The sequence below is a fragment of the Perca fluviatilis genome, chromosome 12 (genome assembly GCF_010015445.1).
Source record: "Perca fluviatilis chromosome 12, GENO_Pfluv_1.0, whole genome shotgun sequence".
Lineage (NCBI taxonomy): Eukaryota > Metazoa > Chordata > Actinopteri > Perciformes > Percidae > Perca > Perca fluviatilis.
The window spans coordinates 20,640,168-20,665,929 of NC_053123.1; the positions used below are offsets into that span (position 1 = coordinate 20,640,168).

At 40.4% G+C, this 25,762-nt stretch overlaps 2 protein-coding genes across 3 annotated transcripts; one reads left to right on the forward strand and one right to left on the reverse strand.

Annotated features, from left to right (window-relative positions):
• Window positions 1–1,044: 1,044 nt before the first annotated feature.
• gabpa (GA binding protein transcription factor subunit alpha) lies at window positions 1,045–8,999 on the forward strand. Of its 2 annotated transcripts, none has more exons than XM_039817758.1 (10): window positions 1,045–1,164; window positions 3,076–3,175; window positions 3,261–3,405; window positions 3,547–3,631; window positions 5,365–5,589; window positions 5,752–5,946; window positions 6,571–6,627; window positions 6,946–7,071; window positions 7,568–7,760; window positions 8,255–8,999. In XM_039817758.1, the coding sequence occupies exons 2-10, from the start codon at window positions 3,099–3,101 to the stop codon at window positions 8,475–8,477; spliced, it is 1,326 nt and encodes a 441-aa protein (XP_039673692.1). In that variant the 5' UTR covers window positions 1,045–1,164; window positions 3,076–3,098; the 3' UTR covers window positions 8,478–8,999. The 2 variants fall into 2 exon arrangements, with proteins under 2 accessions (XP_039673692.1, XP_039673693.1); XM_039817759.1 differs by lacking the exon at window positions 1,045–1,164 and adding an exon at window positions 1,233–1,534.
• Window positions 9,000–9,100: 101 nt separating this feature from the next.
• On the reverse strand, window positions 9,101–24,717 carry LOC120569729 (amyloid-beta A4 protein-like). The gene is given in 19 exon segments (XM_039817757.1): window positions 9,101–11,211; window positions 11,335–11,481; window positions 11,576–11,667; window positions 12,101–12,154; window positions 12,298–12,433; window positions 12,992–13,059; window positions 13,865–13,964; window positions 14,127–14,255; window positions 14,451–14,609; window positions 15,265–15,339; window positions 15,486–15,619; window positions 17,235–17,402; window positions 17,561–17,671; window positions 17,674–17,822; window positions 17,917–18,107; window positions 20,391–20,503; window positions 20,613–20,742; window positions 20,873–21,040; window positions 24,504–24,717. Coding segments are annotated over 19 exon segments (2,286 nt in total). The 5' UTR covers window positions 24,564–24,717; the 3' UTR covers window positions 9,101–11,109.
• Between the last annotated feature and the right edge of the window lie 1,045 nt (window positions 24,718–25,762).

Here is a 25,762-nt window from a genome sequence, read left to right on the forward strand (position 1 = left end):
GATACATTTATTCTTAAATGACACTTTTGTGCATTTCATTTGACAAAATTCAATCAAGAGTTAGAAACAAGAAGGTACAACAAAATCAGCATACAGTATATACAGACATTGGGTTGTCCTTCAAATATAATAGCAGATTAACTAAAATGCAACAGTACAAACCTATGATTTAATAAATTCCAGAGTCAGGATACTGTATATTAAGGAAAATTATGAGCTTGGTGGTGGATAGGCAAAGCATATATTGTCATTGCAAAGAACAAGTACCACTGAATATCAGTTTGCCTAGCTTAATCTTTTAGTCTGCAAGAACAAAACGGCCAACCACAGTTATGTGCATCAGTATAACCATCACATAGCTTTTACACATAAACCTTACTATTGCAAACCAAGGCTGGAAGGGGCCACATACTGAATTGGCAGGGGCCCTAAGGTGGCCCCTGCATTTTTACCTAGTATTGAGATTTTGTAGAGGGGGGACTGTGTCAAAATACCTTCAATAAGTTATGCTTACACGGTGCAAATTCTTTAAAACAGGAAAACTTTTTCTGTGACTGGGCAAAACGTGTTGGGAGAATATGTGTGCGTGTGGGGCTGAATAAAGGCACACACACACAGCTTATCTTTGCCCCCTAGCGGCTGAAAGTATTAAAAATGGTTGATTTCAAATCTAGTTTTACAGATCCTCCTCATATTTGACTCGACTTTTCACTTAGCCTAAACAACTTGCAGGAAATGAACTTAAGAATAAAATGACTGAAGTCGACGGAGAATAAACATTATGTTAATTGATGGAACTGATGGGGATATTTTTGTTTTAGAATTTAAGAGTGCCATCAATTTCAAACGACTACCATGACATGTAAAGCTTATGGGAAACATGTAGGCCAATCTGCTGGGCACAATTTTGTACTGAGAACAGCATCCAAAATTATGCCAACGTCAATAAAGTCCACGTTAAAGAAAAGACCTAAATAAAGTAATCTTTTGTATTTTCCATACAAGTTTTAGGGTAACCGTCTTGCCAGTTAGTCTCCGCCCCTCCTGAGTGTGTGGTGTGTTGACCAAAAACTTGCATGATACGACCCGACTGTGTGAATTTTAGCAGATAATCTACCATAGTTGAACATAATCCAACATCTTTCGAGGCCAGAAGTTTAAGAGGTATGGATATTTCGGAGACATGTGTGCTTGTTATAAAGAAATTGTACTAAATCGTAGTCACGTAAGGGGTCAGTTTGTCGTGCTTACACTTCCCGCTATTTTGTGGCTCACTAAGGCTAGCTGTTGTTGATTTCTGAGCTTAGTGGCAGTAGGCCGCCTACCTTCAAGCTCGCAGAGCATTAAGCTAGGCAACTTCCACTAAAGCTGCTCCCGATGCTATCTCGTTAGCTATCTGGAAAAGTGAAACATTAGCTTTTTTCCAGGACAAACTCAGTTAGCTATATCGATTCTGCGTTAGCTGGGTTGCTAACAGCAGTGGAGTGGAGAGACTGCCTGCTGCTACCGATCACCGTCCAGCCTCAAACACACAGTGCGTATATACCCAGAGACGATTAAAACCTGCTTTTAGTCGATACTTCTCTGTATAGTTGCAGCTTGTGTTTAACCGAGCGTTGTTTCAGTGTCGACATCGCAGTCGCTCGGTGGTGTTTGTTAGTTTTCCTCTGCAGCTTGTGTCGCATTTATCGCGGCTGCTCTCGGAAGTCTTGTAACGCTGTAAACCTTAGCCAGGATTTCCGGCTCCTTTCCATTTGCCCTATGCTGTTTTGTTTCCGTTTATTCTATTTCCGTTTTAAAAGTTTTCTACTTGCAGAGTTAAAGTGTGATTTAACAAAGATTTGTTTTAGTTATCAACTGCAGTGCGTTTCTAGCATATTTTAACCGTTGTTTAGCACGCGGGGACCGACGGTTGTGTAATGGACTGCCTCGCCCAGCTGTGCATTCGCTTGCAAAATAGTAGCTAACTTGGTTCACTGTTTCCTAGCTTCACTGTGTTGACACGTGTCGCATAGCGTATGAATATTACTTGTTATGTGTTTATGATGTGTAGTTCTGTTTGGACACTATTTTTGGTATCTAATGGCCTAGCAGTTTGGCCTCTAGACGCCAAAGCCTCGCCCTCGAGTTGGCTAACGTTAGCAGTCAGTGAACTGTTCCAGACGGCCAATGAGGAGTCGAGGCTGAGAGGCCTTTCTAATAGAAAACCCCCGAACTGCATATATATATATATATATATATATATATATATATATATATATATATATATATATATATATATATAAAATGGACCATTATCCCACTGCCACACTTACACACTGAAGCCCAACTATTCTGTTATTCAGACATCAACTATTGAAACTTTTTTTGATGCCTTTTAGTTGTTTGTGCTCCTAAACCTTCCAGTTACAGAATAATAAATGAGATCACTAGCATTTCTTTTCCTGCAGTGAGCTATAGTGTATCTGCTATTTAGTGACATTATTGTGTTAAGGTTAAAGTTTGAATGTATATTTTTTAAATGTCAATGGCATTATGAAGAAGAAAAAAAACATTTAAAATGTGACAATTTTCTGCATTTCTTGGTCTTGCATTATTGTATTGAATATGTTGAGGTTTTTGATTGCTGGTTAGATAAAACAAACAGCGATTGATGACGTCACATCAGGCCTTTAAAAGTGTGTGTATGTAAATATAAAATGATTTAACTTAACCTCTAGTTGACAGATATTGCAGGACACAGTGACATGAGCACCTCTACAACTAAAAAGCTTTACAATTTAGGGCATCAACTAAGATTTATTAGATTTTATATTAAATGTATCATTATCAGTCAATCTTTTCTTTAATTTTTCAATAATCACTTGGGCTTTGAAATGTCTGAGAATTGTTCAAATTGGCCATCACAATTTCCCAGAGCCCAATTAACATCTTCAAATGATGATTAGTTAAATGGTTTTTTCTTACCAACAGTCTGAAACCCAATAAATATTCAGTGTGCAATTGGATTGTTATATTAATATGTTGTAATATGTATGAATTACAGTTAAACACCTATTCATTACTTTCCTACAGTTTGGCTCTCTGCATAGAACAGAATGTCTAAAAGTGAACCAGAAGAGATGATAGAGATCGAGATCGATGAACGGGAGAAACAGACATGCCTGGAGGAAGGGTAAGCAGGCAGATGGTAATTTGAGTTGCATACTCTTGCAAATGCAAATTTACAGTTATTTTTCCCTGTCTTCTTTTACATGTAGGGTTGAGGAGCAGACCATCACTGCATCAGATTTGATTCAGCAAGATATTGACATCAATGAGCCCATTGGCAATTTGAAGAAGCTCTTGGAGCCTCGTATCCAAATGTCACTGGATGCATATGAGATCTGCCTGCAGGACATTCAGGTAACAACGTTCATAAATAGAGCACATCAAGATCTGTTGTGGTTACCCCAAAAAAAAAACAGTCCGATAGCCGTCTTTTGAACAGCAAAGTATGGGTCTTTCTTCCACTCTGATTCAACTTATCTGTGTTATTATTTTCAGCTTCACCCTGACCACAGCCTCTTCGATCAGGGAGTAAAGACAGATGGCACAGTGCAGCTGAGCCTGCAGATAATAACCAAGCCAGGTACTGATAAGATCAGAAGAACTGCAGCTACAGTACAGGCCAAAAGTTTAGACACACCTTCTCATTCAATGAGTTTCCTTTATTTTCATGACTATTTACATTGTAGATTCTCACTGAAGGCATCAAAACTATGAATGAACACATGTGGAATTATGTACTTAACAAAAAAGTGTGAAATAACTGAAAACATGTCTTATATTCTAGTTTCTTCAAAGTAGCCACCCTTTGCTCTGATTACTGCTTTGCACACTCTTGGCATTCTCTTGATGAGCTTCAAGAGGTAGTCACCTGAAATGGTTTTCCAACAGTCTTGAAGGAGTTCCCAGAGATGCTTAGCACTTGTTGGCCCTTTTGACTTCACTCTGCGGTCTAGCTCACCCCAAACCATCTCGATTGGGTTCAGGTCCGTTGACTGTGGAGGCCAGGTCACCTGGCGCAGCACTCCATCACTCTCCTTCTTGGTCAAATAGCCCTTACACAGCCTGGAGGTGTGTTTGGGGTCATTGTCCTGTTGAAAAATAAATGATGGTCCAACTAAATGCAAACCAGATGGGATGGCATGTCGCTGCAGGATGCTGTGGTAGCCATGCTGGTTCAGTATGCCTTTTATTTTGAATAAATCCCCAACAGTGTCACCAGCAAAGCACCCCCACACCATCACACCTCCTCCTTCATGCTTCACGGTGGGAACCAGGCATGTAGAATCTATCCGTTCAACTTTTCTGCGTCGCACAAAGACACGGCGGTTGGAACAAAAGATCTCAAATTTGGACTCATCAGACCAAAGCACATATTTCCACTGGTCTAATGTCCATTCCTTGTGTTTCTTGGCCCAAACAAATCTCTTCTGCTTGTTGCCTCTCCTTAGCAGTGGTTTCCTAGCAGCTACTTGACCATGAAGGTCTGGTTCACACAGTCTCCTCTTAACCGTTGCTCTAGAGATGTGTCTGCTGCTAGTACTCTGTGTGGCATTCATCTGTTCTCTAATCTGAGCTGCTGCTAACTTGTGATTTCTGAGGCTGGTGACTCAGATTAACTTATCCTCAGCAGCAGAGGTGACTCTTGGTCTTCCTTTCCTGGGGCGGTCCTCATGTGAGCCAGTTTCGTTGTAGCGCTTGATGGTTTTTGCGACTGCACTTGGGGACACGTTCAAAGTTTTCTTTGACTGACTGACCTTCATTTGTTAAAGTAATGATGGCCACTCGTTTCTCTTTACTTAGCTGATTGGTTCTCGCCATAATATGAATTATAACAGTCGTCCAATAGGGCTGTTGGCTGTGTATCAACCTGACTTCTGCACAACACAGCTGATGGTCCCAACCCCATTAATAAGGGAAACAATTCCACTAATTAACCCTGACAAGACACACCTGTGAAGTGAAAACCATTTCAGGTGACTACCTCATGAAGCTCATTGAGAGAACACCAAGGGTTTGCAGCGCTATCAAAAAAGCAAATGGTGGCTACTTTGAGGAATCTAAAATATAAGACATGTTTTCAGTTATTTCACATTTTTTTGTTAAGTACATAATTCCATATGTGTTCAATCATAGTTTTGATGCCTTCAGTGAGAATCTACAATGTAAATAGTCATGAAAATAAAGAAACACATTGAATGAGAAGGTGTGTCCAAACTTTTGGCCTGTACTGTATATATTGCTGTTTGTGTCCAAATTAAAATGTGCACATTCACACATCAACCTCACACCTTTTGTGTTCTTTCCCTCGTCCAGGTGAGGAGAAGTTGAACATTTTGGAAATTGTGAAGCCTGTAGAAACGGTAGAGGTGGTGATTGATCCAGATGCAGCAGGAGAAGAGGGAGGTCTGGTGGAGGAGGGTCAACTCATTGCCGTGGAGCGATCTGGCCTGTCTGATGAGACGTCGGAGCAGGTCACGCGCTGGGCTGCAGCACTTGAAGGCTACCGCAAAGAGCAGGTTCGCCTGGGCATACCATATGGTGAGGAACCTTTCAATAAAATACATTACTTTGGGGGGGGGACAACAATCCTTAATGTGGTGACAAATAAATGTGGTTGTTAGTGTATGATCTCTCTCTCTCTCTCTCTCTCTCTCTCTCTCTCTCTCTCTCTCTCTCTCTCTCTCTCTCTCTCTCTCTCAGATCCTGTGCTCTGGTCAGCTGACCAGGTGATCCACTGGGCTGTGTGGGTAATGAAGGAGTTTAACATTGATGAGATGGAAATAGGCAGCATTCACATCCCAGGTCGAGATCTCTGCTCATTCAGCCAGGAAGAGTTCCTTCAGAAAGTGCCTAATGGAGAGATACTCTGGAGTCACCTGGAACTCCTACGCAAATGTAAGTCAGATAGATTTGTCGTGGGTTCAAAGGTGCTGACACACCAGGGAGACTGTCGGCTGTTCAGCTTAAGCGAATTAGTGTACGTGAAGAAAAACGGAAGTGAGGAAATCAAGCAAACTACTAAAGTCAAGAGGGCACACACAAGGCTCTTCTCATTTTTCATCTTCATCTCATCTGATCAATCCAATACATGTTAGGGCTGTCAAAAAAAGTTTCTCAGTGCAATTACATGGAAGTTATTGAAAAAACTGCTGTAACTTTCTATTAAAAGTATTTAGGTAAAATTAATCAACAGTAGTGAAATTAATTGTGCTTGTGAGACTAATTTAGTATGTTTTTTTTTAAATCATAAGTTTCACTAATATTGGCACGTCAGCATCGTGTGAGAGTGTGTGAGAAGTGTTGGTCAATGCGTGAGAGTTGGCAGCCCTGCACAACATATTTTCTGTCCCACTTTAGCTGCACCAGTGCACGTAGAGCCGGTAATTTTATGTGCATTAAAGAGCCCTGTTGATAGTGTGTCAACAGAGGTCAAATAAAGGCCAAAGTTGCATCTTGTTTGTACCTGGGACAGTAATCGTGGCCTAATGAATTTTTCCTAATCCCTTGTATGTATTTCAGATGTGTTGGCAAGCCAGGACCAGTCTGGAGGGGATGCTACTGTCACCATTGATCAGCGTAAGAGTTTTTTTTATTGAAAAATCTACCAAAGGGAAAATTAAAGGTCTCCATGAAAAATGCTTTTGTAGACACTGTCAATTATGGACTAGATTTGGCTAGTCATGAGTTGCTAAAGTTATCTGATCTGATGAAACACGACACAGTGAACCCTTTGACTTGCTCACAGGGCAGCGATGTGATCTTGAAAAAAATGGTACTTTTAAAGGGAGAAATTGTCCTTTTCTTGCAGATGGACTAGCTCTACTTACAGTACAGTGGACTCTAAACACTAACAGTCGTTCTGATCATCGCTAACTTTTCCTCCTGTGTCTCCAGCTGTGCACATAATCCCAACTCAAGTGAGCACACCCACTGCCATAAAGGTGTTGAAGCAGAACCGTGGCCCCAGGACTCCCCGAATTTCAGGGGGAGAGGAGCGCAGCTCACCTGGCAACCGCACAGGTACTACTCACCACACATAAGGACTCCGAATGTAGTTTGTATGTAAGCAGCTTACATGCTTCTTCAGATGCACTGCACAGCGATTGGCCAGGTGTGTACAGATGTGAAAATAGGCGGAGCTCCAAGATGTCCATTCACTCCAATAATCGATTAGGAATTCAACAGAAAATTAAATGGCACATTTAATTTAAGTCATTTTGTGTGCCAAAAGCCTCTCAAGTGTGATATTTTGCTGATTTTTTTTCTCTGCCTTAAGTGATAATAAACTAAAAATGTTTGAGTTTTGGACTGTTAATCAGACAAAATAAGATATTTGAAGATTTTTTTTCTTAGAATATTGTTTCAGACATTTATTAAAGTTAAAAAATATATATATATATATATATATATATATATATATAGACCAAGAGTATTGATTCATTGAGAAAATAACAGACTGACTCATCATGTTTGTATCAGCCCTACTCTACATTAAACCATGTTTCTCTGGTTCTAGGCAACAACGGTCAGATCCAGTTGTGGCAGTTCCTGCTGGAGCTGCTGACAGACAAGGATGCAAGAGACTGCATCTGCTGGGTGGGTGAGGAGGGCGAGTTCAAACTCAACCAGCCCGAGCTTGTGGCGCAGAAATGGGGCCAGCGCAAGAACAAGCCTACAATGAACTATGAGAAACTCAGCAGAGCCCTCAGGTTTGTTTCTTTTTTGTAAAGGTAACTCCAGTAGCTTAGTAATGCACTTCCACAAAGTGGGAGAAAAATGATCAAACTCAGTGCAGCAGAGGTTGACATATCCTGACTTTTTAGTCCCTGGAAGGGTCAAGCTCCAGAAACACTGGATCCTACATTTACCACAATGCAACTCAATAGCATATTTTCTTCCAACCCCTCTTCTTGGTAAACGCAGGCTTTCTGTAAAAAACAAAAACAAAGATGATGACGAACACAAAGCTCCTTCAAGGCCACAGAAGGCATTATACAACTGTTAATGCGTGAATTCATGTATAAAATCTGAGTGTCCCTTTTAATCTGTGTGTGGGTGTCAAGGTGGCTTGTTGGAAAAAAATGCACTAAGGTGGTGGTATTGGAAAAATGTCATGATTTTTCATGTGACAATATACTCTTAAATTGTAGGATTTTATTTGGGCTTTGTACAGCAAGATTCTGACTTTCATATTCTCATTTAGGTATTACTACGACGGAGACATGATCAGCAAGGTGCAGGGCAAGCGCTTTGTCTACAAGTTTGTGTGCGACCTGAGAACTCTGATTGGCTACAGTGCTGCTGAGCTCAACAACCTGGTGACCGAGTGTGAACAGAAGAAACTGGCTCGCATGCAGATGCACGGCATCGGTCAGCCCATCACTACAGTGACGCTGGCCACCACCACACTAGACAAAGACAGTTGAAGGAGGATGCATTGAAGCGCCCTCCAGCTGCCAAAGTTTGCTCTCAACCGCTGATTGGAAATCAAATCAACTTTCTTCTTTTTTGACACAACTGTGTTTATCAGGCACAGAAATGCAAGGCTGATCAGTGTGGATTAACAACTTTGTTATTGTCTTTACAGTTTGAAGTTAGACTGAGGCAGGTTTATCTTTTCTGTAACTCTAACCAAGAGAATTGTGTTCTGGATGAGGAGGTGAATGTCTGTGTGATTACTGAGAAATGCTGTTGTGTGCATGTGACTGAATGCTTTAAGGTGAGACTGAGTTATGAGCTTTGTGTAAGGAGTTCCCTGTCTGTAGTTTAGGATCATTTCCACTGTATATACTGGTACTTAATGTTTTTGATAGCCACAAGGACAAGTGTATTTTCATATTTTCCATTTATACAGGACCTGTTTTGTATTTTATTTAGTGTTTGTTCCCTAAATCGCTGGACCCTTTTTTGTCCACTAGAGGGAATAAAGTGGCAAGCATTTTTCTTAATGTTTGTGATTGTCTTTTCTTCAAGCTTTGAAAAGTAAATATTTATAGTCCAGTATAAATCATAAAGAGATTTATAATTACAAACAAGTCAGAAAGTTATGTACATTCAAAATTTTATTCATGGTATACCGAGTGTAGAAAGCTTTTTCTTACTCCAAGCAAATGGTTCATGTAACTACACAGAGGGTCACTGAATCAATGAAAGGAAAAAAGCATCTTTTTTTTTTTTAACACAAGACTCCAAAGCCACCCAGAGTGAGCATCAATACAAACTTTAAACATTGACCTGATTAAGAGCTTCAATTAGTGTGTCTGTACACTACACACATGGACATAATGTGTAGAGAGGTGATATGTGTTGTATTTCTATGGTATAAAAGCACAATATGCATGTCACATTCATGTTTACTGGAGGTGGCATTAATAACTCTGTTAAGGGAGAGGGAAATGTGTCTATGCTGATGGGAGTTGTGGTCATCCTCACGAGGACCGTTAAGTCTTGAAAACAGATATGGCAAAGAAATATCTGCCACAGGACAAACAGAAGCACTGCACATGTATAGACAGGAAATGTAGAAAAATAGAATGTGCATGTGAGATCTTGTGAAGGAATGTGTGTGAAGAGGAGAAAACATTTGATCTTTGTGGGCCAAACAAGTCCCGTCATAAAAAAAAAAAAAAAAAAATCAAAAAAGCTGTGCTGTACAATATTGCTGACATGGCCAAAAAGAGGGTAAACGGGACAAATGAGGCTAAGATGGAAAGACGGATGAACACATGAACAAGGGGGAAAAAATTGAGAAGTGGAGATTGATAATGAAACTGGGCAAGAGAGTCAGATTTTGATCTTCCAAATATATATTTACAGTCAAAAAGAGAGAGGGGAATGATAAATCTGGAATGATACACTTTCAGAAAACATCCTTTCTAAAGTTTGACCAGGGTGAATTGGCATTAGGGGCTTAACAGCAATAATATTTGGTGATAACAATCAGACTTCCAATATGACAGAGTGCATAGAACGCAAACAGTAACAAAATTTTCTTCCTTTCGGATACTATTACACTTCATATATTACTGTACATATAGAGCATTTTGCCCATGCAGCTAACACAACAGTGAAGCATGGAGATGAGCGTAATGAGCCAAGATTCAGTTAAAGCAAGTCTGTGTGACAAAGCAGACTGGGTTCTGAATACTCTTTTGTTTTTTTTTGTTTTTTTTCTTCTTCATATCACAAGATCACAAAGAAGACACTAGAAATGTACAATCCTGCTAAAATATCTAGTAAGAGGACCGCTCCCGAGGACCTCAACATACAGTATACTCTATTTGTCATCAACATTGCCATGCACTACATATACTTACAGCTAATCTCAGTCTTAATATATTACACATAAAAAAAAAAAAAATCAAAAAAAAATAATCAGAAAACAAAACATTCAATAATCTTCAACTTTTACATATGTTGATTACATATCATTTTTCTGAGTTTTTTTCTCCTTTTTTGAAAAACAAACCTGAAACAGTTGGGCTTTAATTGTGCGAGGAGGTGCTCTGAGAGCCCCTCCTGCCATCGCCAGCTCTAAGAGCTGTTATGTCATCAAACACAGCACATCTGTCATCGGAGAGGGGGGGTGAGTGGAGCAGTTGGGGCGATGAGGGAGAGACTGGGAATTAAACTGCTTGGATTTACACGTTTCTGGTCTCAGAGACTTGATATAAATCATCAACAGGGTTTTTCTGTAAAAACACTGACGTTTTTGTTGTGATTGGCTGAAAAGTGCAGGTGAAACAGGGTACCCTTGTCTGATCAATGGCAGGCAAATGTGAGCTCAAGTGGCTCTTTACAATCGAGGGATTAAGAAGGCTTTGTTCCATGTCATTTTCCTTTGGCCCAAACCCCTGACTGAAACATTAACTGATACAAAGATTTCACTGATCTTTTCCTAACCTTCAAAAACAAGTTAAAAATCAGCCTTTGCAGTACTCCTCCTTTAACAGGGCGAGAAAGTGAGGGTGTTAGGGGCTGAGGGCAAGGGACCAGAATGGAACAGACCCTACGAGTGAGAGTGTCGGGGTACGTCTGGAGAAAATGTCGAGCCGTTCTTTAGTTCTGCATCTGCTCGAAAAATTTGTAGGTGGGATTCTCGTAACCGTTCTGCTGCATCTTGGCCAGATGACGCTCCTCTGGTGTCACGGCTGCATCCACCTACCAACACATAAAGGGGGTTGGTGAAGCAAAAAAACAAATAAAAGATTTAAAAGACAACAAATGAACACAGTGGCTGCATTTCATGCAAAACCTAATCTATTTAAAAGGGGCTTTCTTTACCTCGATTACACCATGATGAATGGAAGTATATTGTTTCTTCCTCAGCATCACTAAGGTAATGACGATGACAGTTGCTATGACAACCCCTCCAACCATAAGTCCAATAATGGCACCTTTATTGGACCCCACATCCTCAGCGAAAAACACCTGTCATAAAAAAAAAAACGAAGCTATTTATGTGCACAAAGTGCAGACACCACTGCACCAAAAAGAAATGACATGATGATGTGGTTTTTTATACCAGTTTTTGATGGTAAACTTCATAACCAGCACTTTGCCCCTCTTCAGTCTCCGTCCGCACTTTGGGCATCTCCTCTGGCTTCAGGGCAGATACTGAAACCAAATACACAGACAGGGTATTTAATAAAAATACATACATGTATAAAGACATTTAGTAGTGAAATAGCATTTGTTTGTCCTACATAAATTAAACAAAATGAAATGGGCAAAAGTAATTCTGCAATAATAATCACATCCTTATCAGGATATTAATAGGGTATTTACTTGGTTTTTAGAGCTTAAGGACACACTGCATTTTGGGGAGTAACACTGAATGTAAACAACCTTTGTTTGTTTGCAACTTTTAAGATCTCATGCTGACAGATTTTGGTACATTTTTAACTGGTTATGCTTGTGTGAGGACTATGCTAATAAACAATTACATGCAGACATGATCAAAGGTAATACTGATTAATCCTCCAGTCATGTGTGAAGCACTTCCTCTCAGCCATACTGGACTCAGAAATACACACAAACATACACTCACCAGGTCGCGTGGTGAGTCCTCTGTCTGGAATTGGACGAGCATCAACAGGCTCAACTGAAGAAAAATTATTCAAATAAAAAGGGGGCTTGGATGTCAAATTGCAAAGTGAAATGAGTGGTGATTTCATTGAGCTCCTATCATTTTTAATTCTCATTTTATGAATTTCAAACTAGTATCTTTCTCTGTGTGTGTGTTACCGTGGTTCTCTGTGTTGGCCTGGTTGAAGCTCTCAGGATGGATGCCCAGTCCGTCCAGGCCAGCGTCCATAGGAGCAGAGCTGTAGGCCTGATCAGGCATCAGAGCGTCGTTACCGTAACTCACCCTGCCGTCCATCTGCAAACACAGAGGAACATTAATTAATATGGACATAACGGTGTGGGACTGTGGGGAAAACTTTCTTTGAAAATGTCATCTACTCCCGAAGATTATCTGCTAAAACGTGAAATGTCTGACACCCTCGGGACTTCAAGTTGCTGATGTAATGTGCCCAATACACAAAGTGGAAAATTAATCATCCCTACAACTGTGATCTAACAGTCTAAATATTTTTTGCCTTTTACATACAGTATCCTTCTGGGAGATCATGTTTTTTTAAGATGGACCTGTTTGATTTCTTCACTCCTATTCATTTACTGTACTCGATTACAGTCGCCACTATCTGTGATCAGCTGAGCCATTTCAAACAAAGTCTTTTTCTGCCTTTTGTTACTTTCTGCATTTTATATACCATTCCTGTACCAAGACTACACCCAAGTTTCTGTGTGCGCCCAGCCACTCTGTGTGCCACCCTGTCTCGTTCCACATAGGGCAGAGGTGATTCTATTCAGAGAGACAGTGCAGTTTATACAGTATAGACTTCATACATCTGTGAGTGGGTGCTACTCGACTCACCCGCCCATCGCTCTGCAGGGAAGAGACTTGCTGAGACAGCTCAGACTGAACTCTCTGCATTATCACAGCTAGAAAGAAAAAGGAGAACGAGAGTGTGAGAGAGGGAGACACAGCATGATGATAGATGGTGGTGTCCAGTGTCCTGATTACTGAAGACAAACTAACAGTAGAGATGCTGTGTTATCAGCACGCCATCCATCACTGGACTTCATGCTGTTAAACTGGTTTTCATCCTCACTCAGCAGTACTAGAGGCTGTGTGTGGCTCATAGGTGGGGCTGCTTAATGAAGTCTGTATGTTAAGGCTGGTGGTAATATTTAGGATGGTTAATCTGAGAATTCTTAAAATGAACACAACAAATATAAAACACACATACAGCATACTGACGAGGGCTGCTACCAACCATTATTTTAATGTTTATTTATTTTTCCATCTTATATTTTCATATTTATTTTTGCTTCGTATGCTGATCATATTGTGCCCAACAGATAAGGAATACGATGAGAGTAAATCCAGTTGTTCCTCGTCCCCGTTTGCTCAGTGCCGTTCAGTTATGGGACCGCAGGGGTTTTCTACCCGGAAGTGATTGTAAACAAACATGCGTTATCACTGAATGGGATCTAGTTATTTGCATTCAAGAAAACAGAAACTATAATAAAGGGAATTGCTTTATGATGTGTTACTATTTCACAAAAATAAAACCTTTAGTGCATTTTGGTTATAGGTGATCCCCCTATAAGGAGAAATTATTTTTAAATAGTATTTTTTATGACACTGTAATCTTAAATAGCATTTGATAAATAGTGAAACCTCATACCCAGACAGTAAAAAAACATCATACAGTTGGTAAGAAATACAAAAGCCGACACTTACAGACTTGGTTTTGGATCTCATTCGCCACACTGGGCACTTTGTAGAGCAGACCGACAGACTGATTCATCCTCTCGTCGATCACACGTAGGTGGGTCAAAACCTAAAAAGGTCAGAAGAAAGTAATGAAGTTTCAGTTTAATTATGAAATCATAATTTCTTAAAACCTGCAAGAACGTATAATTTTATTTTAGGCCATGCTGAGAATTTAACAACACAAACCCCGCTAAAGGGGTTTTGCCTGTATGTAAACGAGGTGGAGTACCTGAGGTCGGATCTGTGCAGCCTTTTTGGGATCGACCGTGCGGACATGCTCGTAATGTTTCAGCGTGTGCTGCCTGTCCTTCTGCTCTGCACGGACGTACTTCTTCAGCAGGCTCAACACCTGACGAGCCTGGAGGTGGCAGTGTTGTATGGGGTTAGTGCGATTATGATGTGTTGTTTTTAGTCGAAACAGCTATTGTTACTCTCGAAACTCTCCCATTGACTGTGAACACACCCATGACTTCTTGTAACAGCTCTGCTTCTGTCGAAAAGTCCATAGGGTGTGTGTGTGTGTGTGTGTGTGTGTGTGTGTGTGTGTGTGTACCTGTGGAGGGTTGGCCTGTAGGGAACTAAGGTAATTTTCGAGAGCCAGGCGTCGGCGGCTGTTGAGCAGAGCTTCCACTCGGGCCATGTGGGTTTCCACCAGTTGCTGCCTCTCTCCTGCTGCCTCCCACTCCAGAGCCTCCACCTTCTCCTGGAAGTGCTGTAAATATGGTACATTTAGCAATAACCCATTTTTACTATATATCTGATTATAAATACCAACAGTTATGGTTATAGTTTTATTAGAGTCCTTTACCACACTCTGTGGGCTGCACATAGAAACGTTTTCAGAAATACACATTTACCATGAGCAATCATACTGCTAAAAAACGATTTTGATACTTTGATACAAAAGTGGCACATTTCTTTTTTGGTTTTACTTTTTTACTTTTCTTTCTTTATGAAGTTGTACATGTTGTTCTTACATAAATGGTAAGTTTTTTTTTTTACAGTTTTTCTTTTAAATGTGATCAGAAATAAAAAAGGCAGTTTTTTTTTCTTTTAGATTTGAATCTTGTTTTTGTGGTGATCAAGTTAAATAACAGATGTTAAAAATACTATAAAATAAAAAGTTATCCTGTATCCATCGTTCAATTCAAGTCAACTATATGGCAGGAAAAAGTGTTTATATATCAAAAATCAGTCTTTTTTTTGTATTTTTAAATTTATCCAATCAAAAGTGATTAAGTATAAAGTATATTTTGGCTAAATCCAAGATAATGGAACTCAAAAATGTACATAAACACCTTTGACATTTACAAAATGATGGTATACAATTTACAGAAATACAGAAGAAGCTGTGATGTGTGTCCTACCTGGATGACAGCCTTCTTGTCAGCACGAGGAAGGTTCTTGGTCTGCCTCTCTGCCTCTTCCCACTCCCTCATCACCTGGACATAAAGGGTGTGACGTCAGGGCCAAAAGCATTACAGACCAGCAGATTCCGGCTTTGTCTCGTGAGACATTTGGACACCTTGATAGGGCAATATTTCCAGACAGAAATGTTTTGGATGTTAACCTTGACACACAAACATACCTGGGACATCTTTTCCCGGTGTTTGGCCTCCAGGCTTTCCTTGGCCTTCTGGAAGTCAGAGTGTTCGTGGTCGTCCCCGGGAGATTCGAGGTACTGATCCACGGCGTCTGGAGGACTAGGGGCCATGGTGGGCACTGGAGAAGAACATAGAGGCAGGAATCAAACACAGGGCAGGGGGGAAAACACTCAGAGGGTTATAAGAGAACAATTAAAGAGGATGCATGAAAGGTAAATGCAGAAAATAAAACACTAAACACATCTGAAACACACGATGCAGTCTACTGAGGCAACATTACACAGGGTTTCAGCCACATAGACATCAATGAAATTTAACATACAGCAGGTAAAACATACGATATGTTACAATACAAACACAAATAATGGTATTAAAGACACAAAGATTGTCAAGGGACAAAGGTGGATTAGTTTCCCAGTACAAGTGTTGTGCGTACGTATTTATTTATTGTGGGAGCCTAGAGATAAGATGAAAAGTGCAGACTCAGGATGAGGGCAGGCGCTGCACCACTGGTGTATGGGTGGAAACAGCAAATCAACCCATTAACAACACCCTCCCCCATTCTCTCACGCACACGCACGCACACACACACACACACACACACACACGCACGCACGCACGCACGCACGCACAGGCGTTCAACATGCTGCAACACTCAGCTGGTTAGGACATGTTTATGACATCGTTAGAGACCCACAACTGCCAGATCAGACTACTACAGAGCTGCAGCAGCAGACACAAGACCTTGCAACTGCAAGGCATGCAAACACACGTGTGTAGAAATGCATGCAGACGCACACTGACATTCAGGGTTGAGTATTTACGCTGCCTCGTCCACATGCTGTATCAGTTAGTGTTATTGGTTAGAAAATAATGAAATAAGTAATTAAATGATTTTGAAGTGAATAACTACTAGAGTGTCATAGCTGCTTTCCAAAAGGGACACTACCATGTTCAAACATTATCAGCTAAACTACTGACTCTTCATGTAAAATAGCTGGTGATATTCTAGATGTATCTTATTGTCAACAAATCCCATGTAAAGACCAAAGCCAACAATGAATTCATCCGACTAGCAAGTATTGTCTGTGTAGTCGAAGCCTGATATAGTTTATTCCTCTGACATAGGCCTCCCTTATTAAAAAGACATCAATGAGCCACTGTTGCACTAGCTGATGTGTTTCATGGATTCTGTAACTTGTTTTTTTTAATTAAATCCTACATTCATCGTACTGGCTGACAGGCTCTACTAACTAGAGAACCAAATGTGTGGTCCCCAAGAGATGCCTTTATTTACTCTTGTTAAAATAACATAAGCTAACAACTATAGTGCCCAGATGTGTTAGGACATTACGGAGCACTTTCAAACAATGAAACTATACACTGGTGACACATTAAACAAATTTAAAGATATTTTCTTTGCTTTCTGTGAAAAGTACACAAACAAAAATACATTATACCAGGGAGACGGAGGTTTTCATGACCATTTCAAATCAGAAGATATGTTTTATCTTGCTGAGAAAATAATCCTATAATACTCAACACAAGACTAGAAGACAAGCAACCTAATCCACTTGTCAGTGCTCCAAGTGGTTAAGAGCCATCAGACACTCAGGACAGGGAGAGGCAGAGGAAGTTAATGACACAAAAAGACAATCTGCAGCAGTCTGAGGACAGGAATCAGACTCGTGTGGACACTTCAGGGTTTAGACGGCTCCGATCCTGGGACTTACACGAGCTGCTGCAGACAGCTAGGCAGTACTCCTCCGAGCCAAAGTTATTCCTGTTGCCCCCACAGCCCCCAAACAAGAAGGGAACACAGCGGCCCTTCTCAGGCACGAAGTACCAGCGCTCCAGCATGGCATGACATGGGCCTGACTCAGCACGAGCCCAACAAACGGCTGAGACATGTACACACAGGCAAACGCAAATGAAATATCAAATAAAAATGAATCCAGAATGGGAGCTTGTTACGTAATCAACAAAACAACACACAATGAAAAAGAACCAATAAATGAATACATGTAGACAAAACGTTTGTATTCGCTCGATGTCTTACCTCGAACGACTTCCTCAACTGATTCGGTGGTGGTGGTGGTGGTGGTGGTCATGGCAACGTTAGCGTTGTGCTCATCGCTATCTCGTTCATTGGTCACGTCGTTGTCTTCCCGTCGTCGTCCTCCTCCTCCTCCTCCTCCTCCTCCTCCTCCTCCTCATCGTCGCCTACATCTTCCTCGCCATCTCCGTTATCATCCCTTTCAAAAGTCTCCGCCTCTTCATCCTCAGCGGTGACTGGCTCGGTGTCTCCCGGGCGCGACATGCTGCAGAGAGAGCAGTCGGTTCATTCTATGTGTTAACAAGTGTGTGTCCATCAGACTAGATGAATATGTGATGAACGTGCGCGAGGGATGGTACCTGTTATCAGAGTATTCGGTCTCAGCTCCGCCCCACCAGACGTCTGACTCCTCCCCTTCTAGCTCTGTGCTGTCTGACTCTCGCTCCGCCTCCGCCGGACAGCAGACAAACTCCACCCCTCGGAAACGGTCAATACCACATGGCAGCAGCATCCCGTAGTCATGGAGATTCTTAGAGCGGTCTCCACAGGACTACATTTAAAAAAAAATAGCCATTAACGGTGACTTCCTACAGCGCTATAAACAACCAACATGAAATCACAGTAGGGCTGGGCGATAGGGAGAAAATCAGATATCACGATATTCTTGACCAAATACCTCGATATCGATATTGCGGCGATATTCTCGGGTTGACAATTGGTGCTTTGACACACTTGGTCTTCTTCACACTTATATTTTAGATAAATAATCATCAGTAATGTGGACATAATGTCTCAGTGGAGAAAAGGTAAATAATAAAACAGTTACAAATGTCTGGTAAGTTCAGAAAATGACATCACTTTACTGTAATGCAGCCTTTAAAACCAGGAAAAGACAACACTTATGTCATATCACGATATTACAATATCCAAAATCTAAGACGATATCTAGTCTCATATCACGATATCAATATAATATTGATATATTGCCCAGTCCTAAATCACACAATATTCAATCATTTCATAAGGATATGAGAGCTTATTGTGGCTGTTGAGAGATTTCTATTATTGTAGACATGATTATAGAATATTAGCAGTTAAAGTTATATTTGTCCACATTGCAAAAGAGCTGTGTTAATCATTGAGGAAGTGGTTCAAGGAATGTCCCTGGTTTACGCCTTTATGGCTTAAAAGGTGCAGATAAGCAAGAACACAGAAAAGGTCACGAAAAGGGGAAGAGAAAGAATGAGACAGGAGTGGTCTGTCTTAACCCTAGCTGGAGTGGAAACAGACATCGGCCTGACTGGGGGCATGGAGACCCCCATACACGCACACCCACATCCTGCCGGACGGAGGAGGACAGTGGATAAAAAGGATTGATACTTTTGAATATTTGCGCATTACTGGGAGGCACGAGGAGGTGTCAGTTGTGTGGCCCGCATGTAGGCCTGCATGCGTTTGGAAATACTTAAAATACTGTTCAGTAAAAGTACTTGACTTTATTCTATCGTCTCAGTGATTCTTTGAGGTTTCTGGTCTTTTGGGTCATCAACGAATCCACTGGGGATTAGAATTTAGAGAGATTATTGGAGTCAGATTTTCTGGCCTTTGGGCCTTCCACTTAAAAAAAAAAAAAATCCCTTACATGGTGAAGCTTGGTGACCGGAGATAGGAGTGTAGCCCCACACCAGTGTTTCCGCTAGGAAATGTGGGCTACTTGCTACACGCAGAGAGGCCAAACAAATTAAATCAATGCATATAACATTGTGCCGATCTGAATTAAAATAGGCATGTTGGCCATTTGCTAGGCAGAGGAAATAAAACAATACAAACTACAGTACAAACAAACTGGCTCATAAAATTATAAAGGTGCCGACTTGAAGTGTCTTTCTGCAACTCGTGATGCGCATAAGCCTCTGCCTTCCCCAAGGTGACTTCGCTGCGCTGTTTTGATGCAGTTCTGCAGGGAGAAGCCTCTCTCTGCGGACACAATGGAGACGGAAATTACGTAGGTGAGTTTGACCCACTCCGGATAGATTTCACCGTAATCCCTAATATGCACCATGCAGGCTGTTGAGAAAGTCTAGCCTCCGTAACCGCGGAGGGCTGTCACCATAGGGATGGTATCTCGATTTGCGTTTGTGACATTAATGAGAGGGGCTGTAGCTGGTGCCGACTCGTCCTCGCTGGCAATTTCTTGGCTTAATTTACCTTAGACCGGCCGCCGCTTGGTTTTATAAAGTAATTCACAATATTTATCTGTTTCGCTAGGACTTGGGCTTTGACTTTCCCGCTTGCTTGTCGCTGTTTGTAGTTTGAAAAAACAAACATGATTGTTCATTGTTTTAATAGAAAAAAAGATATGAAAACCACTGTATCCTATTTTAACACAATTCAAAAATTGTGTAGAGGAAATTATTTCCACCGATCATTCTGACCTGAAACTGTTAGAATTTTCAGCCCTCATCTTTTTTCTTTTTTTTTCGGTCAATGACCAGTAATTACCGGACAACGGAAACTCAGCCCCACACTCGTAATTCAGCTCTAATGCACAGATTAATATTACAATAGAGGTTTAAAAAAGTTATCTTGGATGACTGAACATGAATGAACACTCAGAAAGGAACGACGACAAACTGGAACAAAGTGGTGGAGACGGTTGACAGGAGAACGGTGGGAGGATGAAATTAGGGAGTGCTGAGTCATTCAGCAGCAGCCAACAGAAGACCAGATATAATTAGAAAGAAAAAGCCACTAGCAAATATAATGATAGAGGGAGCATAACATACAATATGAAGTTCATACAGTAACAATGAATGCTGTGATATTGTCTCACCTCTTTGGCTACAGTGTGCCAGTGCAGGTGGCTCTCACACTGGTCCATACGCTCCTGGTGCAGGAACTTACATTTGTCAGGAACGAGCAGGGCGTCGCTCACAAACTCCCCAACTGAAACATAAACACGCCTTTGCTCATTACAGGTAGTCAGTATATCCATTCACAACCATAGACAGAAACATGCTCAGTAACATACACCTATATCATTAAAACTGGTTACCCAGGCAGCGGTATGGCACCACAATGTGAGTGTGACTGCGGCACTGCTTGCGGCCTTTCTTGCACCAGTTCTGGATGCTGACGGGCTGGTTGGCCTCCACAACATTTGTGATTTGCAACTCTGGGTAAACCTGGAGAAAAGTGAGAGATTCTTATGTTCTTTCTTACTACATTAGCTTAGTCTTCCTGTCTTCTTGCTTGCTCTCTCACTGTCCCTATCGGTTTCTCTGTCTAAATAGCAGTCTCACTATGTTTAAATACCTCTTGGCAGTACTGCAGGATGCCCTCCTTGGTGCCGATGCAGCTCTTGGTGCCGGAGGGGTCCGACTCCCATTTGCCACTCTGCACATTAATATGCATGTTGAGCTTCCCACAGAACATGGCCACCTGGGGCTCAGTTAGCAACCCCACAGAGTCATCAGCAGGCACCTGGACAGACAAGGGACAACAATGAAAATGTGGTACCAAACTGATAAAGTATTTAACTTAACCATTAATATCTTCTGATGCAGCTTACGTTGCGTATATTCAGCCCCTCAGTTTATTATACTTTCACATACAATCCAGCACATACATCTGTCTCTTCATGCAGTACTGGGATTATTGAATCATAAGGATAAAGGCCTCTTAAATTACTATATAACATAAATGCACATTTAAGTTATTATATAAATAAATAAATGAATGTACTACTGGTTTAAGCCTAAGCAAGGCAAGATACTCTGTTTCATCCCTATGAGCCCATAAGCCAGAGAGCCAGGGCAGAACATGTGCCGTTGTCTTATGAGGTTTTATTCATTTCCCACATTAAAGAAAGTGCAATGAGAGTGTGGACAAGACCATATTGCCTATCATAGCAATGAATAAAGAAACATATTAAACCACAGGCTATTGAAATCCAGCTGTGAGTGAATATGAGGTGCCAACAACCTTTTCTTTCGCAGGGTTTCCCATACATTGATTTATTTGTGGCTGCTTGCCACAATTTCAACGTTGACCGCCAAATGTTGATTTTCTATTTTTTTCTATTTAAAATGGGTAAAATCTTATTTCATTGTCAATAGTTGCACACAGTGCATTGATTTACTCAACCCCTCTTTGTCCCTCTCTCTCGGTCTGTGAAGCACATTTGGACCCGTCTGTGACTAGCCCCACGACCCCCTCCTCTCTGTTGACTACTGTCAACCGCAGTAAACCTTTTGCTTTACCGTATATCTACCAGGTGAACTCATAGAATACATCAACATATGCTAGCTGTGTGGTGATGCCCAGCAGCCTTCTAGGCCTGGTATTTTTCTGGCAGACATCAGAAAGACTGGCTATCTACAAAGTCATCTGTTGCCAGCCTTTAAATTACTCATTTTGGCTTGATTCTTTGTTTTCCTGTGAAGATCTGCATAATATTCGCTTCATGTGAGTTATTTTCTTGTAGAAACTACTCTCTTCTCACCTTATCAGCTGTTATCAGAATCAGAAAGGGCTTTATTGTGAAGTACCTTTTTTACACGTACAAGGAATTTGTCATGGTGTTGTTGGTGCATGTCACACATTCTCTAAACATAAGAAGGATAAAAAGAATATAAACAATATAAGTATAAACATATACACACAGTATGTATGAATAAAGATAAAAATAAATGTAAAATAAATAATAAAATAAGTTAAACAGTAGTAAAAAGGAACGCTACAGCAGAGTAAGTACAGTGGCATGTTATGTGTTGTTATGCATCATTTATTTACATGTGCAATTCCATTTATTTATTTGAGTGGCTTGCATCATATTGCACTTCCATCTTGCTAATTCTGCTTGAACCAAAACAGTTAAAAAAAAAAGAAAAATACAAACTGCAGCAGTAAACAGTAGGTGCATGAACCAACGCCCAGATGAAAACAGGGAGGGAGTGTTATGAGAAAGTGTGTTACAGAATATATAACAAAATTATGTTCTGATATACAATATGTGATATGCTGAATGAGAAGACAACTCAGAATAGTAGTCCCAACACCTGCCAACCAAATATCAGTCCATGGTCCACCCCACATACCACTGGCTAGTGTCCTTCAAATTATGTTTCTTGTATACACATCTAAGCCACAAGACACAGTTATAGCAAGTCATGTGTTAGCAGTAAATTGCTCCTGTGTTTATCAGTCTAGGATTACAGTGAGACAACCAGTCAGACCTGGTCTTACATCAAAGAAACGGCTCAAAAACACTCCTGTGTGACTGTGGGGGATTGTGGCAGCAGGCCATGACAAAGGTTATCACATCTAGGTATTGCTGCTGCAGGGCCTGCGTGACTCTTTCAATCATGACTCAGCCTGCAGCCTAAGAAACATCCAGCATAGAAAGGGAATACATTGAAACGCAATGGGTGGATTTAACTAGATTAAACGGGTAGCCTATAAAGTGAATCTAACCAGCTATATCATACGACCTTATGAAAAATGTTACAGCTAAGATATAAAGTAGGAACAGTATTGTAACACCATAGCACACAAAAATATGACTGAACATGATAAGTTTCTTTGAATGAAAAGTCCCACCCAAATAGTACAGCTATAGTATCTCAAGACAATCATGGCAATAGGGTGATTTTTGTTAGCTAAGTGAAAGATCTTGAATTCTACTTCAAATAGTGGGACCTAGAGAATTCTGCTGTAGACATTTTCACTGCATCGCGCAGGGGTTTAGTTTGAGTGGGAAACCTACAGTAGGTGTGTTATTATATTGAGTCTGCACTATAGGAAAACTCCTGACTTGCATCCCTAAATGAAGTATGGTAATGAGAAAACAGCTGTATTCATCGAATGATTTGCATAATGCAATGTAGACTCGTTCATCCTGTTTCTATCTTAATTTAAGCTGTGTGAATGCATCTCTGGTCCTGCACAGCACCAGCAACAGCAGCAAACTGCAGGCGCCATCTTGCCTGTGTCAAACTAAAAAGGCTGCATCCTTTTTTTTTTTTTTTTCATTCTCCTCAGCAATATCACAATCCTGCAGCTGCACCGCTGCTGGACTGGACCAAGTGGGCCGCAGCAGCACCAAATTACACTGCACATTAGTATTCCTAAAAAAAACAAACATCCGTCGGTATCAGGTAGCTATGCACATCAAAACGGAACGTCAGGTAACGTTATAACGTTAGCTGGTGTATTGACCGGAAGGTTTTAAACTGACTGCATATGATGTTAAGTTAGCCACACTAGCGGTTGCCATGCCAATCCCGTATCATTTTCTAATAAAAAGCTAGCGTTAGCTCTTTAGACCCTATCCATTTCACTAGTTAGCTAGGTGACTTGACGTAGCTAACTATGAAACTAGCTATCCATAAAAAGATAACAGCGACTAACCAACTAACAAGTATTATTATATACAGAACTGCGTAAAGAAACACCCCAGACTAATCAAAACATGTCTAATATGGCAGGGACAAGCTGTCAATAACTGACATCTAACGGTAACGTTAGGCCTTGGTAGCACTGCTGACATGATTTTGTTGGCTAATTCTACGCAATAAATGTGCGTAACACTATGAACGTGTAATATTGATGGGCACATAGCTACATGTTCAAAACTGTCAGGGAAAACGAATTATCTGTTTTAAAGGAAGAATGGGCCTCGTCAAAGCCCAGTTATAATGTTTTCTATGGTAGCAGCACGGTTTTTTAACTGTTAACGTAACATAGCCTTAATGTCATCAGTTGAACGTTCTAACCTTAAGTTACTATTACGCTTACATTTTAACCGTTATTTTATTGCGTCTTTATTTAGCTAGACACGGTGGTTGGCACTGTGGTCGGTTTGATGGCAGCTGTGGCTACAGGCCCGCAGATGAGCGGCTCACCGACTCACACAGCCTAATTTCTCCGTTGTAACGTTACTCACCTCGGATGAAAGCGTCAAGGTCGCCACCAGTAACAGCAGAAACGCCGTGAGCTCTCCCATGCCGTCCTCCCAGTATCAAGCACCCCTGTTATGGTCACGAATTTTCCGTTAAAAATAAAAATGTCAACGCAGGTGGACATACGTGTCGACAACAGCGGATGAAGTGTCCCGAATCCCTGTGATCCCTCCCTGTTTAGCTCCTGACTGTGAGAGGCTGGATGTGTTTGGTTTGGGAGAGGGGGTGTCAGTCATTGACGAATATGTTTTATTATAGGATTCATTTTGTTTTTCTAAGTGTTAACAATGAGATGATGTGGTTTATGCAATCAATTAACACAAATTTTGCCACCAAAAAAGTCATTCGGTTTAGTATATTTAAAATTATTTGTGTCACCTGCTGTAAGTTGGAATTTTTTTTTAATTAATTTGCAGTTCATTATTCATGAACAAACCTGATTTGACATTGATGTTGAGATAGTATATAGTGTGCAACACAGAACAAATATGAAATAACAATACTGATCTCATAAATGTAATAATGTCATTGTACTCTTAAACCTCCAACATATTCAAGTAAAGCATTGTACATGGAAACAAAAAAAGGTGAAATGTAGAAAAAAATCTAATCTGCTTTATATATTTATATTATTGTAAGTTAGTTCCTTTTAAAGAATATTATTTAATTCAAATATTTACTATATCGGTTTTACCGAATGCCCAAGGCTGATTATACCGAATGACATCCTGAATATTTAAGACAATACACAGAAAAAATTGCAAGAAAATACTTCAAACATTACAAAATTGTATGGCAACAAACATTTACATAAACGTGTATTGTTAATGATAGTAATTAACAAATTGAACCCCTCATTTTTTTTTTTAAACAAATGTTTAAATTGTCAAGTAATGTGCTGCATGTTCATGGAAGCTATCATCTGAAGTATCTCATTGTTGATATAATATTAATGTAAACAATTATAATACTATAGCATTGCTGTGGAGTCTGCATGCAGGTTCAGAGGAATCATCTCCACAGGCTAAGTTTAAAAATCAATCATTATTATAAATAATAAAAACAAATTATACCTTTCTCTTCTTTTTGCAAGTTTGTCTTCTTTTTAACCAGGATCAGAATTGATCCTTTCTCAGTAGCAAGCAGTTTTTTCCTTGTTTGATAAAGGCATCTGCAAAGGTGAAATTCAGTCAAAATGATGTAAAGTTAATAACTTTCTATTCATAAAATGTTGTATTTATTA